General features: G+C 37.5%; 1 protein-coding gene across 3 annotated transcripts in view; it reads left to right on the top strand.

The window, feature by feature from the left end:
- HERC3 (HECT and RLD domain containing E3 ubiquitin protein ligase 3) overlaps window positions 1-16,497 on the top strand; it is a 118,271-nt gene that overhangs the window by 78,228 nt on the left and 23,546 nt on the right. For all 3 annotated transcript variants that reach the window (XM_043572194.1, XM_043572196.1, XM_043572195.1), the window contains exons 17-23: window positions 1,740-1,763; window positions 1,855-1,944; window positions 3,408-3,578; window positions 5,256-5,399; window positions 6,771-6,937; window positions 9,289-9,355; window positions 9,850-9,932. In XM_043572194.1, coding sequence (XP_043428129.1) covers window positions 1,740-1,763; window positions 1,855-1,944; window positions 3,408-3,578; window positions 5,256-5,399; window positions 6,771-6,937; window positions 9,289-9,355; window positions 9,850-9,932 — 746 coding nt within the window. The remainder of the gene's footprint in view (window positions 1-1,739; window positions 1,764-1,854; window positions 1,945-3,407; window positions 3,579-5,255; window positions 5,400-6,770; window positions 6,938-9,288; window positions 9,356-9,849; window positions 9,933-16,497) is intronic.

Raw genomic sequence — 16,497 nt, 5'->3', positions numbered from 1 at the left:
CATGTTAAAGATCTTTCTTATCCTTGAGAATAAGCAAATAATGCTTAAATAATCTCTTCTGAGAGGAAGATTAGAAAATTCTGAATATTGCCACCAGTTGTAAAATAAACCTGCTTCCTTAGGCTGCTCATACTTTTTTCAGGTACCTAGACTAGAAGATCATTTTGTGGAGTGCTGTTTGATGGTATATGGGCTTTTTAAAATTTTAGTGATTTCAGTTCCTAAATACAAAGTAATTAGATATGTAGGGATGAGAATGAAATTAGCCTGGATTATATATGTGTGATTCCATACCTTGTCTCACTGGACTGGAATCATCTCTCCAGTTCGGGTTTCTCAGTCTAGGGAAATGTTCCAAGATCCCTAAAGGAACCTAGTTCTAAAGAATTAACAGGATGGATTTTAATTAAAATTGCTGTTAAATTATTTCATTGAAATATGAACAAACACAAAAGGAGCTAGTTATATACTTCTTATTCAATAGCCTTTAAACAGGTATAGAACCAAACCATATCTTACAAATTAAATAAAAACCTGTAAAATCAAAATGCAGATGAGCCTCATGATTAAATGGAACAGCAAAAACGTCTTACTGAAACCAAACCCCAGTTGCATTGTGGAGAGGAACTGCATACTGTCAGGCCTGGGTGCTTGAGTTCCCAGGCCTGTCAGCCCTGAGATGACTCAGCTCTATTCTCTTTTCAGCTGCTATTAAACCTTCCTTCATGCAGCGGGCCAGGACTGTTCTCGCCTTTTCCTGGACACAAATGCATCACTTACAAAGGAAGACTGCTTTTCTTCTTTTTCATTCCCCTTGGACAATTAAGTATATGATACCAGTGCGATCTTTAAAATAAATGAAAATTACTATAAGGAAGTTGTTGAGAATGCATCTTCATTAATTTTGTTTAAGGATATCATTTTAAAGAACCCACAGAATTTTTAAAAATTAATGGAGCACTCTCAGATCTCTGAGAATAAGACTGCAGTTTTCTGTTCTAGAAATACTGCTACAGATCAACAGGATATATATTGTTGATGTTTTTGTTTCTATTAAATCAGTAAATAATGTTTGTTATATAACCTGACAACCTTCAGGAAAAAGATTTCCTTTTTTTTCCCTTGGTAAATGAAATGGTGACAGACCTTGTAGATAGGCTTCATTTGTGGTTTAAAAAAATTTATTATTATTCCCTTGCTCAAAATTTTATTTAGATTTATTCACATATTGATGAAATATCTTCTGTAGAACAAGCACTAACTCACATGTTGTGTTAGGGACAGCTTTCTAAATATTTGTTTTCTTCTAAGAGAAGCAACTCTGTATGTGTGTGTGTATGTAAGAAGGAGATGTAACATGCTGACAAAATGCAATCTGCAACATCCACTTTACCCAACAAAATTAATCTCTGAAATCAAGGTTGTAAAGCTCCTGTTTTAGAATTTGATTTCTTATAAGAGAATTCTTTTAATGCTGTGAATTGTGGAGTCAGTGAATGGTCTTTAAAGGTCTTTAAAATTTTTTATAATTGTTTTTATATTTTTTTTCTCAGTTTATACCCATCAAAACATGTGGTATGTTCTATCAAAAATCGAGTCAGCCATTCAAATGGTGTTAGCTCTCTCCATGGCCAAATAGATAGGTTATATGATTTGTTGTTTGTATTTTACACTTGCAGGGAGTAGAAAATTCAGGTTTTGCAATCTAAGTAACAGACTTTTTATTTTTCTTTATACAGAAGGCTAGACCATCTATAATACAGGTAAATGATCCTTTTTCATTTACTTATATATTTATCCAGCACTGTTCTCTGTGGAGCACTGTAATATTGCCAATAATATGTTTTATTCTAGGATACTGTAACACTTTGTTCCTACCCTTTCATCTTTGATGCCCAAGCCAAGACCAAAATGTTACAGACTGATGCTGAACTACAGATGCAGGTATCATATTTAAAAAATTATTTCCTCTTCTTACTGTGTTTTGTTTATCCCAAGCATTCAATTGTAACTTTAACTTAACAGGAGAGAGTGTATTTAGATGAGGGGCAATTATAACTTTTTAGAACTATTTAAATTTTTTCAGCAATTTTATGTTGGATGTAACACATATACATGAATGCATGTTTACCTGGATCAGGGGTTGACAAGCCTTCTCATAAAGGGCCACATAGGAAATATTTTAGTCTTTGTGGGCCATACAGTCTGTCTCAACTATTCAACTATCTGTGTGGTAGCACAGAAAGTGTGATGGACAGTAAGTAAATGAATGAGCATGACATTATGCCTATAAAATGTTCTGTATACTGAAATTTGAATTTTATATAATTTTCACATGTGAAATATTCTTTTTTTTTCCATTTTTTTCCAGTCATTTAAAAATGAAAAAGGGGCGCCTGGGTGGCGCAGTCGGTTAAGCGTCCGACTTCAGCCAGGTCACGATCTCGCAGTCCGGGAGTTCGAGCCCCGCGTCGGGCTCTGGGCTGATGGCTCAGAGCCTGGATCCTGTTTCCGATTCTGTGTCTCCCTCTCTCTCTGCCCCTCCCCCGTTCATGCTCTGTCTCTCTCTGTCCCAAAAATAAATAAACGTGAAATAAATAAATAAATAAATAAATAAAAAATAAAAATGAAAAAAATTGTTATTTCAAGAGCTGTACAAAAACAGGCAGCAAGCTGGATTCGGTCTGCAGGCCGTCGTTTGCTGCCCTTGGTAGAGACAGAGTGATAATTAAATGGAGCTTGGTAATTCTTTATTGAATAAAAACTTAAGTTACAGAGATTTAATTTATTTTAAATACACATTTTTATTATAAAATAGAATTGATTTTGAGAAGTCTACAAAGACATTTTGTGAATTAGCAATTCAGATCTACCTTCCTACTGTTGGTAGATCTATTACTCCGTTCATCCCTCTCTTTCTCTCCATCTGTCTTTCTCTTGCTTTCTGTGTGTATCTGTATATAAGTATCTGTTTTCACAGTGACTTATCCATGTTATTGTCAATGTAAAGGTTTTCCAGAGAAAGTGGATAGTTTCAAAGAATAAAAACCATTTAACAAGTGGTTCTTAGGTTTCTTTTCCTGCTATTTTGAGAGTCATGGTTTTTACCAACTCTCCATCATGTTTCTTGTACTCTGATGATTATTTCAGTCTTAATTAGCTGGTCTCAGTCATTTTCATGGAACTGGTTATGGGTCATATGCTTCAGCTGTTTCATTTAATTTCTTTTGGTTCAGATTAGAAAGATTTGTGTGTTTCGTAAACATGAGCAACTTGGAAAATCAGAAATAACAAAACGGAGATGCAGTCAACCTGCTCCCCACCACCCCAGGTCCAAAGGCACAGCCGGCTGCGGTCTGCACTTACAAGGACACTGAGTAATTGTGTTCTTCGATGTGATGTTCCAGGTGGCAGTCAACGGAGCCAACCTGCAGAATGTCTTCATGCTTCTCACCTTGGAGCCTCTGCTGGCCAGAAGCCCCTTCCTGGTCCTTCACGTTCGCAGGAACAATCTTGTTGGAGATGCCCTAAGAGAGCTGAGCATTCATTCCGACATTGATTTGAAAAAGCCTCTCAAAGTGAGCCCTTCATTCTATTCTTCTAAATGACTTCCAAGGTTTTCTTTAAACAGGGGTGATGAAACACCAGAGGTCTTATCATTAAAATTACGGAGTACAGCCATTCTTAAGGTCTTTCATTCATTTTGCAATCATTTAATCACCTCCTTTTGTCAAATCAAACAGAATATCTCAACATAACATCAGATAAGGATGCCAGAGGATTACTTGAGGGATTATAGGGCTTTCTTTGTCCGTTCTCTTCAGTGACCCTGCTGCAACTCTACCAGAAACAAGCAAACTAGCAAAACTAAAGCTTCAACTAGGTAAAACTGTCAAGTCAGCATCTAGCTTTGGTTGTCAAAGATTGGAGAGAAAGAAGGAAAAAGGTAGAATAAAAAGGAGTGAAATTGTCTGGGAAGCTGTTGACCTATCATGAGCGCTCTTAGTACCCTGAAGTTACTGAATTACTGTTTTTTTTTTTCCTCATGGACTATGCATGTTTGTTACCACTTATTATATTCCCAGGGCTTAACACAATTCTTGGTTACATAGTAGGTGTTTGATTAGTATTTAATGAATTATTTGAAGTTGTTTTAAATCATTTATCTTTCCCTTCAGATGATTTCCAGATCTCCATTGCCATTCCTATTTCCAATTTCCAATTTCCAAAAGGCAGTAGGCAAGAGACTGATGGTCTTCATGCTATTGTCACCCTTTCAGAACATACCATGAGTAACATCAGTCTGCCTGGGAATTCTTCCTGGAACTTATGGGTTAGATTTTTGATATTGCAAAGGCGGGGTGGGGGGGGGGTTGTCCCTTTGCCCCTGTTTTCAATTAGTAATTCAGATGAGACACTTGTTGCTTTGTAGCATGTCTGAGTTAAATCTTCTGCTGGCATCCATAGAATCGGGGTCCTAGTATCTGTCTCTACCTTTTCTTTTGTCCTGCTCTTGGCAACCTTGAACTCACCTACAAGGGTACACTTTCTCAAATGCTATTTTTAGCTCTGTTTCTGAGCCCTTGCCTGTACAATGGAGATGATAATAGTAATGGCTATGCATCAGACTGTTCTGAGGATTAGGTTAATAGAGTTTAAGTGCTGGCATGTAACAGACTCTCAATGAATCTCATTTGTTGGTTTGCTGCAGTTGTTACTGTGATGGTCATTGTGGGTCCAGGATGCCCCATGTAGATCTGTTTATAGCCTCTCACAGAACCCAGGTCTGTGCTTCCTTAGAATGCCCTCCTCACTTCCATAAGCATCAGTTACTGCAGGAGCCCCACTGAGAAAGATTTTTTCCAGAAACTGTTCCTTTATCCAAATTAATCATTGCTTTTCTCTATGTGCCAGAACATTTACCTCTCAGTATATTTGACTCTTTGAAAATAAAATGTGTTCTCAATTGATTATTTTATATTTGCCTCACTGCCCCAAATAGATGGTAAACTTTCCATGGACATATGGTAAACTTCTGACTTCCTTTGTATCCCTTGGAGTACCTAGGAAAAATTTTGTGTTTAAGTGCCTTGTTACTAATAAGTAGATACACCTTGCAGTGTTCATTGTGTCAATGTCTTGTCTGTTATATATCCCTTCCTTTGTCCTGACTTTGGAAGGAGTTTGCTTTTAAAAAAAAAGATAAAACATCAAAGAGTTCCCTGAAGTATTAATTCTGCTTTCATTATTTTAAGGTAATCTTTGATGGCGAAGAAGCAGTGGATGCTGGCGGTGTCACAAAGGAGTTCTTTCTTTTACTGTTAAAAGAACTTTTGAATCCTATCTACGGAATGTTTACCTACTATCAGGATTCAAATCTCTTGTGGTTTTCAGATACTGTAAGTTAGTGATATTGCAGTTAAACAGATGGATTGAATTAAACTTTTCTTTTTGTGGTCAGACTGATCTCCTGACTTCTGACTTTGCCAAGGGGAGCATAACAAAGATAATTTAAACAATCCAATAGCGTATCTAGTCTTCATATTTCACTTGTTGCCAAGATCTCATGTTTTGTCACTCATCAGCCCCATTTCCCTTTCTAGTAGTTAAGATCCCAGGTTTTGTTACTCTTTGAAGGGTAAAAAGAACACAGTGTGATAAAGAAATGGGTTTTATGACATGTGGAAAGTGGTAGTCAAATATGTCTTAGCTTAATAATAACAGTGGTATGTGTGTGTGTGAGTACTTCTACAGATACATGCACACACTGTATTTTTGGAAATTCAGTAGAAGAGCTAAACTTTCAATGGCATCCGTTTTTAACCAGACTATAATTTAGTTCTTGTTTTCTTTTCTTTTTTTCTTTTTTTTATTTTGAGAGAGACAGAGAGAACAAGTGGGGGAGGGGCAGAGAGAGAATCCCAACTAGGTTCTGTGCTGTCAGTGTAGAGCCTGATGCGGAACTCGAACCCACAAACTGTGAGTTCATGACCTGAGTCAAAACCAAGAGTTGGATGCTAACTGACTGAGCCACCCAGGCATCCCTAGTTCTTTTTCCTGTTGGAGTTTTCTCCCTAGATCTGCACTGTTCTAAAAAGGTAACTATTACCCACACGTGGCCACTTAAATTTAAATCATATTTTATTAAAATTAAATAATATGTAATGGAGAGCCTGGGTGGCTCAGTTGGTTAAGCATCCAACTTCGGCTTAGGTCATGATCTCAACAGTCTATGAATTCGAGCCCTGTGTCGGTCGGGCTCTGTGCTGACAGCCCAGAGCCTGGAGCCTACTTCGGATTCTGTGTCTCCCCCTCTCTCTGCCCCTCCCCTGCTTGTGCTCTGTCTCTCTCTCAAAAATAAACAAACATTAAAAAAAAATTAAATAATATTTAAGATTTATTTTCAAAGTTGTGCTGGCCACATTTCAAGTGTTCAGTGGGTGTAGCTGGTGGCTACAGTATTGTATAGCACGGAATAGAATGTTTCCATCATTGCATGAAGTCCTATCGGATAGCATTGCTTCAGAAGATTATATGCTATGGTCTCTGTCTCTAGATGGAGCTGTAAATGCTTAACGTTGTTTGCATTGAATTTTTTTGGTGGGGTAATTGAACTTTTGTCAGGGTGTTTCTCTGCTTCAGAAGGTAACTAAATATTAATGGGGTCTTTATTCTTTTATACCGAAAGTATTCTGAGGTAAATGGCAGAGTGTTTGGAGGGCTGCAAGCACTGCCTTTCTTTTTAACACATTTGTATGCATATTGAAAAGTGTTTTGTAGAGCACAACTGGTTTCACTTGATCGGCATAACCTGTGGACTAGCTATCTACAACTCCACAGTGGTTGATCTCCACTTCCCATTGGCTCTCTACAAGAAGTTACTGAATGTAAAGCCTGGCTTGGAAGATCTAAAGGAGCTGTCACCCACTGAAGGAAGGTACAGAACTAAAAGATAGGCAGATTGGTGTGGGGAATTGCTCTGGCCACCTGTGGCACAAGGATTAAAGGTTGAAAATACCTCACGGACAAGCTTGAGCTCATCAAGACATAGGGCTAGACTCTTAAGATGCAGATGCACCACTCCTTGCTTGAAGCATTGCTGGTGGCACCCCAAGGGCAGAGGGGAGAAAAGGAAAATGGAGGTCATAGTTGCCCAGGGGTACCAAATAATCCCAACCTTCCTTATCCTGAACAAAAAATAAAGACTTAGAGACTCGTCATGGTCCAGAAACACAGAGGGAGAAAGTATTGAAAAGGGAGCATTAAAAAAGTTTTTTAATTGAGATATAATTCAAATACCATCATACTTATTTAAAGTATAAATTCAGTGACTTGTAGTATATTCAGATTGTATAGCTATCACTGCAATTGTAGAATATTTTCATCACCTGAAAGAGAAACTTGGTGCTCCTTAGTTGTCATCCCGTCTTCTCATCCCCAAGCCCTAGACAAGAACTAACCTAACTTTCTGTCTGTGTAGACTTGCCTGTTCTGAATATTTCATATAAATGGAATCATGTAATCTATGGTCCTTTGTGTCTGGCTTCTTCCAAACCCAGCATGTTTTCAAGGTTGATCCATGTTATAACATGTGCCTGTACTTCATTGCCTTTTATTGGCAAATAATATTCCATTGCATGGATATATATCACATTTTGTTTATCCGTTCATTAGTTAATAGTTGATGGAAATTTGTGTTGTTTCCACTTTTTGGTTATCATGGATGATGCTACTGTGGACATTCTTATATAAGTTTTTGTGTGGATGTAAGTTTTCATTCCGCTTGGGTGTATACCTAGGAGTCGAATTACTGGGGCCATATAGAAGCTCTGTGTTCAGTCTTTTGAGGAACTGCCAGACTGTTTTCCAGAGTAGTGGAGCCATATATATGTATATATATGCCATATATATACATACCCATTTTAATGTTTATTTTTGAGAGAGACAGAGACAGAGACAGAGACAGAGCATGAATGGGGCAGAAGCAGAGAGAGAGGGAGACACAGAATCCAAAGCAGGCTCCAGGCTCTGAGCTGTCAGCATAGAGCCCGATGCAGGGCTTGAACTCATAGATTGCGAGATCATGACCTGAGCCAAAGCCGGACTCTTAACCATCTGAGCCACTCAGGCACCCTTTGGAACCGTATTTTTTTGTTGTTCTCTTTCTGGCTTTTAAAACCCCTTTTCTTCTGAGTGTTTCTGCCTTGATTTTAGTTAGCATAAGATCACATATATTTTAAAAAACTTGTTTCTTTGGATTTTTGTAAACAGTATAATCCTCTTGGCTTCAATAGGAAGGAACATCCCCTTTTCTAGAAAAGAGTACTGATTTTAAGATGGAGACAGAGGAAGTGTGATTTCTAAGGTACCCTCTGGAAATGAGAATGCCACACCACCTGGGTTGGACATACCACTGAGAAACCATAAAGGATAGGAGAGATGGATGCACAGAGAGGAAGAGAAAACTTTAGAAGGAGTTTGAAAAAAATAGTAGAGGAGACCCTGGCAGGGGGTAACTGAAGGAAAAGGCTAGAGAGTAGTTGAAGTATGTGCTATATACTTTGCCAGCCTGGCTAAGGATAGATTTCAAGTAATGATTTTGGGTGGTTAACTGGGAGTGGATTTAAACTCCACATTAGGAATTTTCTTCCTGGGCCACTCTTGATGGAATTGTCAGACTTGGAGCTCACTAAAGAAGAAAGTGTGAATGAGGTCTGGTTACAAGGATGTATTCTCTTGAAAGCTGGGATGTGAACGTTACTGGCATAAACATATTCTTGTTTTCAGGGTACATGTTTGTGTTCTTTAGTATGACAGACACTAGAGTGTCTTTACCATACAGAGCCCCTTGCATTAACAAGTAAGCCATTACGATTCCTACGTAGATGAGGTGACTTTGTGGCTTTTTTATGATGGAAGGTTATTCTAATACATGTGGATGAAGACATTCTGTAGGGCCACTGCAGTACCATGTTCTCATATGGACTTCCAAGCAATACCAGGGTTAAATGAACACAGGTATGTCAGATCTAAATCCATCATCGTTTCTTCACAAATCCAGTAAGACTTGTCAGTGGGAAAAGAGAACAATTAATGTCTTACAGGTCTACTGTCATATTTTTTTTTTCAGGTATAAGTAACACAATTTTCTGTCAGTCTGGATTGATGTTTGTCCTAGAATCTTCTTTTAGTTTTTCCTTGCAAACAATCTGGATATATGACTGAGGTAGAAACCCTGTTGCAGTATCTAACTTGCCTCTTTTCATTTCTCCATTATTCTATGATTAGGAGTCTTCAAGAACTTTTAGATTACCCTGGGGAAGATATTGAGGAGACTTTCTGCCTCAATTTCACGGTAAGGATTTCCATAGTTTACTTCTGATTGTGGCATTCTCTTTCATTGTGCTCACAAGTCATAATTAACATTTAGTTTTTCTCCAAATCAAAGAATAAATTCAGGGTCTCCTCTGAACAAATTTTATTTTAGTTATAGTGTCTTGAGTGTTAAAGGAGCTGAGTAAATATGTTTAATACATGAGTGAATGATTCATCTGTGTAAAGTTACTGAAACATTAATCCTCTTTACTCTTGATACATAGATTTCTAGAATTGATATCATTTTCTCTTTGATTGCATTTATTGGCCACTGCATGTCTTAAAACACAGGATATCTTTTAAGGTGCCAATGTTTTCTGAATCAGGTTCTTTCTCTTTTCCCAAGAATTTTCTGTATTATAAGTAGTGATTAAGCTACATTTGTTCCTAAAGCTTCTCGCAGTCATTTGGATTCTAGCAAGATAAGTGGTGAACACAATTGACACATCTCTTTTTTTCCCTCCTTAAATATAGATTTGTCGAGAAAGCTATGGAGTGATTGAACAGAAGAAGCTGATACCTGGGGGAGACAAAGTGACTGTGCGCAAGGAAAACAGGTTAGTCCTGACCTCGGACTATTGTAGATGTTGCTACTTTATTTCTCTGCACTTTTAAGACCAAGATTGAAGTTAATCCTTAATCCCTTCTGCAGAGGAAGCAAGGGTAACAGAGCAAGAATTTGCAGATTGTAATTAATTTTTAATATTAGAGGAAGCACGAGACCAAGATTCAGGAGATAACTATTGTAGATCTAAAAAACCAGACCTCTTCTTGCATCCTTTCACATTTTTAAAGACAGCTAGAAGATCGTGTGGTCTCATGTAACATTCAGTAACCTTCTCTGTCATGTTAGCCTTCCAGACTAGGAAGCCTCACCTTTGGGGAAAGTAAGTGCCCAACAAAAGTGGCTTCAGATGATGAAATTACCTTGACTCCAGGAACCTATTATAGAGGCTACTCTTATGTCAGGTAGGGGTTTCAACCAAAACTCAGTAAGAATCTCTTAGAGCTAAAAGTACTGTCCTTTTGTTATCTGCATAACATTGGTATTTTGTTAACAGCTTATGATCCACTTTTTAAAAAATATATAAACAGGCTTATAGGGGCAGTTGGGTGGCTTAGTTGGTTAAGCGTCTTGACTCTTGATTTCAACTCAGGTCATGATCTCAGTTCTTGAGTTCAAGCCCTGCATCAGTCTCTGTGCTGTCAGTGCAGAGCCTGCTTGGAATTCTGTCTCCCTCTCTGCCTGTCCCCGGCTTATGTGCACTCACACTCTCTGTCTCTTAAAAATAAAAAAATAAACTTAAAAAAAAAACCACAACAGCTTATATATTCCATATAATCTGATAATATTTTTAGAATTAGGAAATTTATGGCAGATCATAGAGGGGAGTTTTTGGCCCAGGAGATTTCTCTTTTAGTTTTGATGATTGTTTTATAACCTATGTATGTAGGTATCTGCCTTTAGTTTTTCAAAGGATGTCTGAGCTTTTGTATCAGGTTTCAGACAAGATAATGTGTGCATCATTTTTTAGAAGCTAACAATGGGCTAGGCAGGAGGCCCAAGGAGGGGAACATTCAGAATGTCTTTATGTTATGATGAGTCATCATAAAGCTCTCTGTTTGATATACTGGGTTGGGCAGTGGTCTAGTGCAGGCATAGGCGATTTGTGATGTAGTCTGCAGTCGACGCAGTTGGGACTTACAGCTCTTTCATATCTTTATAAAAGCATTTCTCTTAAAGTACTTTTTGTCTCTGCTTTTTTTCCCCTCTCTCTTTCTGGGTGAGTTTTTCTCTCTTCGTGTCTCTGCTTCTCTCTCTGTCACCCACTATTTGTCCTTATTCAATAGACATTTCTTTGAATCAACAATTGGATTGAATAGTTCAGAGACAAGCTACGCAGGAATACTGAAATATAACACAGTTTGTTTAGGGTGTAAGCTGTTCTCACATGCAACCGTATTTTGGAAGCGAAATAAAAAGACTCATTTGGGTGGTTGAATCTAAAGGAGTTCAGAGAAATCAACTTGGGACAGACGTACCTGTGCACCCGGGAGGACAGATACAGCATAGAGCTAGGTTAGGAAGCCTACTAAGATTGAATAACAGATAGAGGCAGAGACCACAGTAAAAAGTGAAAGGTGCTCTGTAAAGTGGTGGCTAAATCTTTGTTGTTATTTCAGGGAGAGAACAGTGACTGAGTGGAGCGTGGGGGGCATTGCTGGGGGACTTCATTTGGAGGACTCACACTAGCTTAGCCTTGGGGGTTAGTTTGTAGAAGTCTTTGGAAATTAGGTGTGGACTTCATTCAGCAGGTAGTAAGACACCACTGTTGGTTTGTGAGCAAAGGAGTTGCATGATAGAAATAGGTTCCTGGGACACTTTCTTTTTTCTTCTTCTTTTCTTTCTCCACTGTTTATATCTGTTGCTGACACATACACACTCACGGACAATGCTTAAGCCCAAGAGTGGTGCTGAGTCAGTGTGGAAGAACGTGCTTTTCTTTACAAGGCATGTGGGTTCCTGTCCTCCTCCTTTGCACTTGTTTGACTCTAATTGACTTCAGGGATGCTCCTACAACACATTTTTCAATAAGGATGTTCTGATGGCACACAGTTTCCTTAAAGGAATGATAATACATAAATTTAAGAGAGTAAAAAGAAGGAAACCCACATCATTCTTTCACTTGTATTGTGAAACTCCATTATTCTATTACCATGACATTCTAAAAAGTAGCTTCAGAAGTGTTCAAGTCTTTGTACAATGCAGACTGCTATGGTTTTAAATATTGCCGGGCAGAGTGTGGCGGATCCCTGCTTTGACTGCCAGTATACTGTGTTTGACTTTAAAGTGTGGAACAGCTTCTGTCTTTGGTGAAGTTTAGGTTTTGGCTTTTCTGGGTCACTAGCACTCATTGAGTACATAGCGAACTCATCCATGCTGTTTTAGGCGTTATTGTACATGGCTTTGTAGTTGTGTCGGGAGGCAGACCTTGTTTCTGTCACACAGTTACCTATTAGAGAAGCTTCTGAGAACTTAGTGTGATTACTGCCACATTACTTAGTATCACTGTCATGGTTAGGGACAACTAGAGAGACACGAGTGAATTTCTATTCTTTTTATTTTATGCTGCAAAAGTAGAAATCATATCAGTAAAACATTTTGAGATCCTTGTAAGAAATGTTGCCTACAACTGTGCAAGATTAATCATTGCAGCTGTTTTTTCCTTTTGTCTATTATATGTCATAATCTCATCAGAGAGGATTGGGGTCCTTTTGGTTATTTATTAGATGGGTCTAAGAAAAGTAGATAAAAGAACTATATAAGAATAATACCTTCTGGATTTTAACTTGGGCAGTTGAGTACACAGATACTGCTCACATTGAAGTTATTTTTATTGACTTACCAGTTAGTTATTTGCTGTCACCGCTGCCCTGGAAGAAAATGCCAGAAAGGTACCAATTCTTAATCCATAATTTATTGTATTCCATTTGGTCTTAAAATTGCATTCTGTCCTTGGATAAGAGCTTCAGACAGGCAAATGAGTTACAAGCATCCAAGTAAAAGAATATCCGTGGGTGATTGCTGGTGGCTACACCCTAGCCAAATCTTGCCACAGCTGGTAATCACATCTGGATAATGACCACTCATGGTTAAGTATTTCTCATACTGTGTAACATGGTGTTATTACCATTAATGAAAAATGTATGTATCATTCTAGATTCCCCCAAATTGACTTCAATTTAATGTAGTCAAATTAAATGCAGTTGACGTCTTCCCCCATTTCTGTCATATCAAAAAAGGGATGGGGAGCGTAGTAAAAAGATCACACAGTGAGGCATGCCAGGCTTAAAGTAGGTGCTCCAAAGAGCATCCTGATTCCATAGAAAGAACCTGAGAATAAAACTCATACATGACAAACACTTCCAGGTCCTTAACATCTACTGAAGTTAGGACTGCTCAAAGACTTGAGTTGATCTCTTCAGATGGTCTCTAAGAGGTGTAATCTTTAAGATCTACCTTGTATTTGCATTGGGCTGTTACAGGAATAGCAGATGGTTAAAACGCCAGTAACATTTCTTGAGTACTTAATATTTGTCCAGCACTATACTAAGAACTTCAGATGTAATCCTCTCCACTTTACAGATGCAGAAACTGAGCCACAGAGAGGCATAAGTAACTGTTCAAGGTTACACAGCTAGAAATCTAGGATTCAGGGCCAGAGGCAGGATTCAAAGCCAGCCATTTTGAGTGAGAGCCTGTGCTCCATAAATGTCAGCACATTGCCCCATAGATGCCAAGACCAGAACTTGAGTTTCCATCCACCACCCCCTCCCTAACCCAGTATGAAAAATGACTTAGAAGAGTTTGCTGTTTTCCTTTCAGGAACACTATGCAGTTTAAAAAAAAAACAAAGTTGGCTTAGGTGAAAATGTACTATATATGTGTAAAATTATATGTCTGAATTTTTAAACTTAGCTTGAGACGATGCTTATATTTAGCATATCATTACAAAGCCCTCATGGATACCTTTAATAATGACTACACAGTCTGCCTTGTGAATGTGTGTGTTCTGTTCTCTCACTTTGGGGTATTTGGCTTCTATGTTCTTTTTTATTTCTTTCCTTCCTCCTTCATTTTTAATAAGACTTTTCAAGCATCTTTTGTGTACAAAGCTTTCTTTGTTTGCCTTTAAAATTGCTTTTTTAATGGATAATATCCCAAGGATAAAATTGAATTAGTGTATATCATTTTGAATCAGTTGATAAATGTTTTTGCTAAATTGATTTTGCTAATGAATTATATACAACTTACACGTTATCATCAGTGTATGAGAGTACTCATTTTACCTAATCCTTATAAGCACTAAGTATTCTCCTAAAAAAAAGTAATAAATTATCTTGCATTTGTAAAATTTTGCATTTCTTCCACACATAGTCTACTTTACATACTCTGCACAGCTTTGATGCATTTTACTGTGAATTAGATAGAAGTGGACAATATTGTGAATGTACTAAATGCCACTGAATTGTTCATTTAAATGGTTAATTTTATGTTATGTGACTTTCTCCTCAATAAAAAATGTTTGTGTACATGTGTGCACGTGCAAATGTGTCTCTGTGTCTGCCTTGAGTGTTAACTCTCTGGCAGGGAGAACTGCTGTGTCATGCTTAGGATGCGACACTTTTCTGCGTAATACTCTGAGAGACTGAATTGAATGTGTAATGCATGTTGCTTTTCTTTCTGCCAGTTATTTTGTGCTTTAGTGACAAATTTGGGCACGTAATGGATTAAAAATGGTTTCTGAGTGATAATGTTTGACCCATCTTAAAGGCAGGGTATCCTGCTAGACGTAAACATGCAAGTTTTATGGCTGTCGGAGAAACTATCAAATGAGCAGTGCAGGAAACAGAGGGTAAAGATCAACTCAGTTGGGAAACGGTGGAAATTGACTGACATTGGTGAAAGGCATCGTAAACATCCCTGTATCCTGGGAAAGTGGCCAACAGTGGTGTGACTAGTAGCTAGAAAACCCTACAGCTAAAGTCTTACCATAAGTGGAAGAAAGACTGCTGGCCAGAGCACTCGGCTGGGAATGCGTGTATTCCAGACCTCGCTGGAGCCCTGGTCAACCTAGTGCTGCCCTCTTGGGATATGTCTTTCTGCCCCAGGCAGGGTTGCAGTATTTCCTCTTTTTAAAGTAGTCTGCTGATGTCCTGTATGTATTTCTGTATTGGGACTAAATGATTTTCGTATGATTTGTAGGAACTCTATATTACATTAAGACTATTTTTTGTAAATTGGACTCCTGTTTGCTTTTGGAAATGTGGAGTGCTTGTGTTTAAATTTTTATAATTTATTAGTTTGTGTGTTGTCATGTCTGTTACTTCTTTTGGTCTTATATTACTAATCTCAGCCTTTCCCTGCCCAGTAGTTGATAAATACATAATGTATTTTCTTCACTTAAAAAAAATTTGGGGGGGGACCTGTACTCTAAGGTGAAAGCTTGAATTGTTTCCATATTGGTGGTTTCCTTAGCTATTCATACAGGTGAACATTAGGTTAATTATATGAAGGTCCAGATTCAGTTTGGGTTTTGATTTGATTGTGATAAATTAAAAGTTAATTTGGGCATAATTGTCACTTTTGTGATATTCAATCTTACCATCCAAAGACCTTAACGTTTCTTTCTTTGTTTTTCCTTTTCACATAGGCTATACGTATTTTTTGTTAGAGGTTTTTATAAATATTTTGATTTCTTCTTTCTATTCTGAAAGTGTCTTTTCATTTATACTGATCATTATTAGTACCTACAGATAGTTAATGGCTTTTGTATATTTATCCGGCAGCTCGTCAATTCCTCAAACATATTCAGTATTAATAATTTTCAGCTGATTCTCTTGGGTCTTCTGTGTATAATTACATGAATGCAAAAAAATTTTTCCCCAATAATTACACTCCTTATTTGTTTCATTCATTTTTTCTTTTTACTAGATGGACCTAGAAAAATATTAAACAAGTCTCTTATTTCTAGAGATAAGAAATAAATACTGAGTTTTATTAGTTTTTTTTTTTTTTTTTTTTGCTTCTATTAAGATAATCTTTGACTTCTTATGTAAATATGTTATTTTGATTTTCTCTTTTGGTTGGCCTGGCCCTAAGGATGATTAATATTACATTAAGGTTCATTTAACTCTACTATTGCCATTAGCAACAGGTCAGAGCTGCCTTCCAGTCCTTAAGGTAAAGCAGTCTCATTTCGCTTCTGCATAATTTTAACCCTTAAAAGAAATGGAAGAAAATGCATTTCAGTTTTTTATTTTGGGTGTGTGTGTGGTGGGGGGGGGGGTCTTTAATTTTAAACTATTTTTTCTTCATTCAGAATGCCCAAATGTAAAGTTGAAGTAGGCCTTTTTGTATATTTATAATATCACATTAAAAGTCTTATCTCTTCTGGGAGGAATTCAAAACCTGATTTTACACTGAGGAAACCAAAACGAGACAGTTTATTGAATTTCCAGTTTCTGAATTAAAAGCCACATTCTTCTCTGATGAAGAATCATAAACTTAAGAATATAATATTGTCTATTTTCTCCCCTTTTGTACCTGGGGAGGGAAGG

Source organism: Prionailurus bengalensis, chromosome B1 (genome assembly GCF_016509475.1).
Source record: "Prionailurus bengalensis isolate Pbe53 chromosome B1, Fcat_Pben_1.1_paternal_pri, whole genome shotgun sequence".
NCBI classification, from domain to species: Eukaryota; Metazoa; Chordata; class Mammalia; order Carnivora; family Felidae; genus Prionailurus; species Prionailurus bengalensis.
Note: the sequence above shows the minus strand (reverse complement) of the source record. Positions and strands in the feature narration are given on the sequence as shown.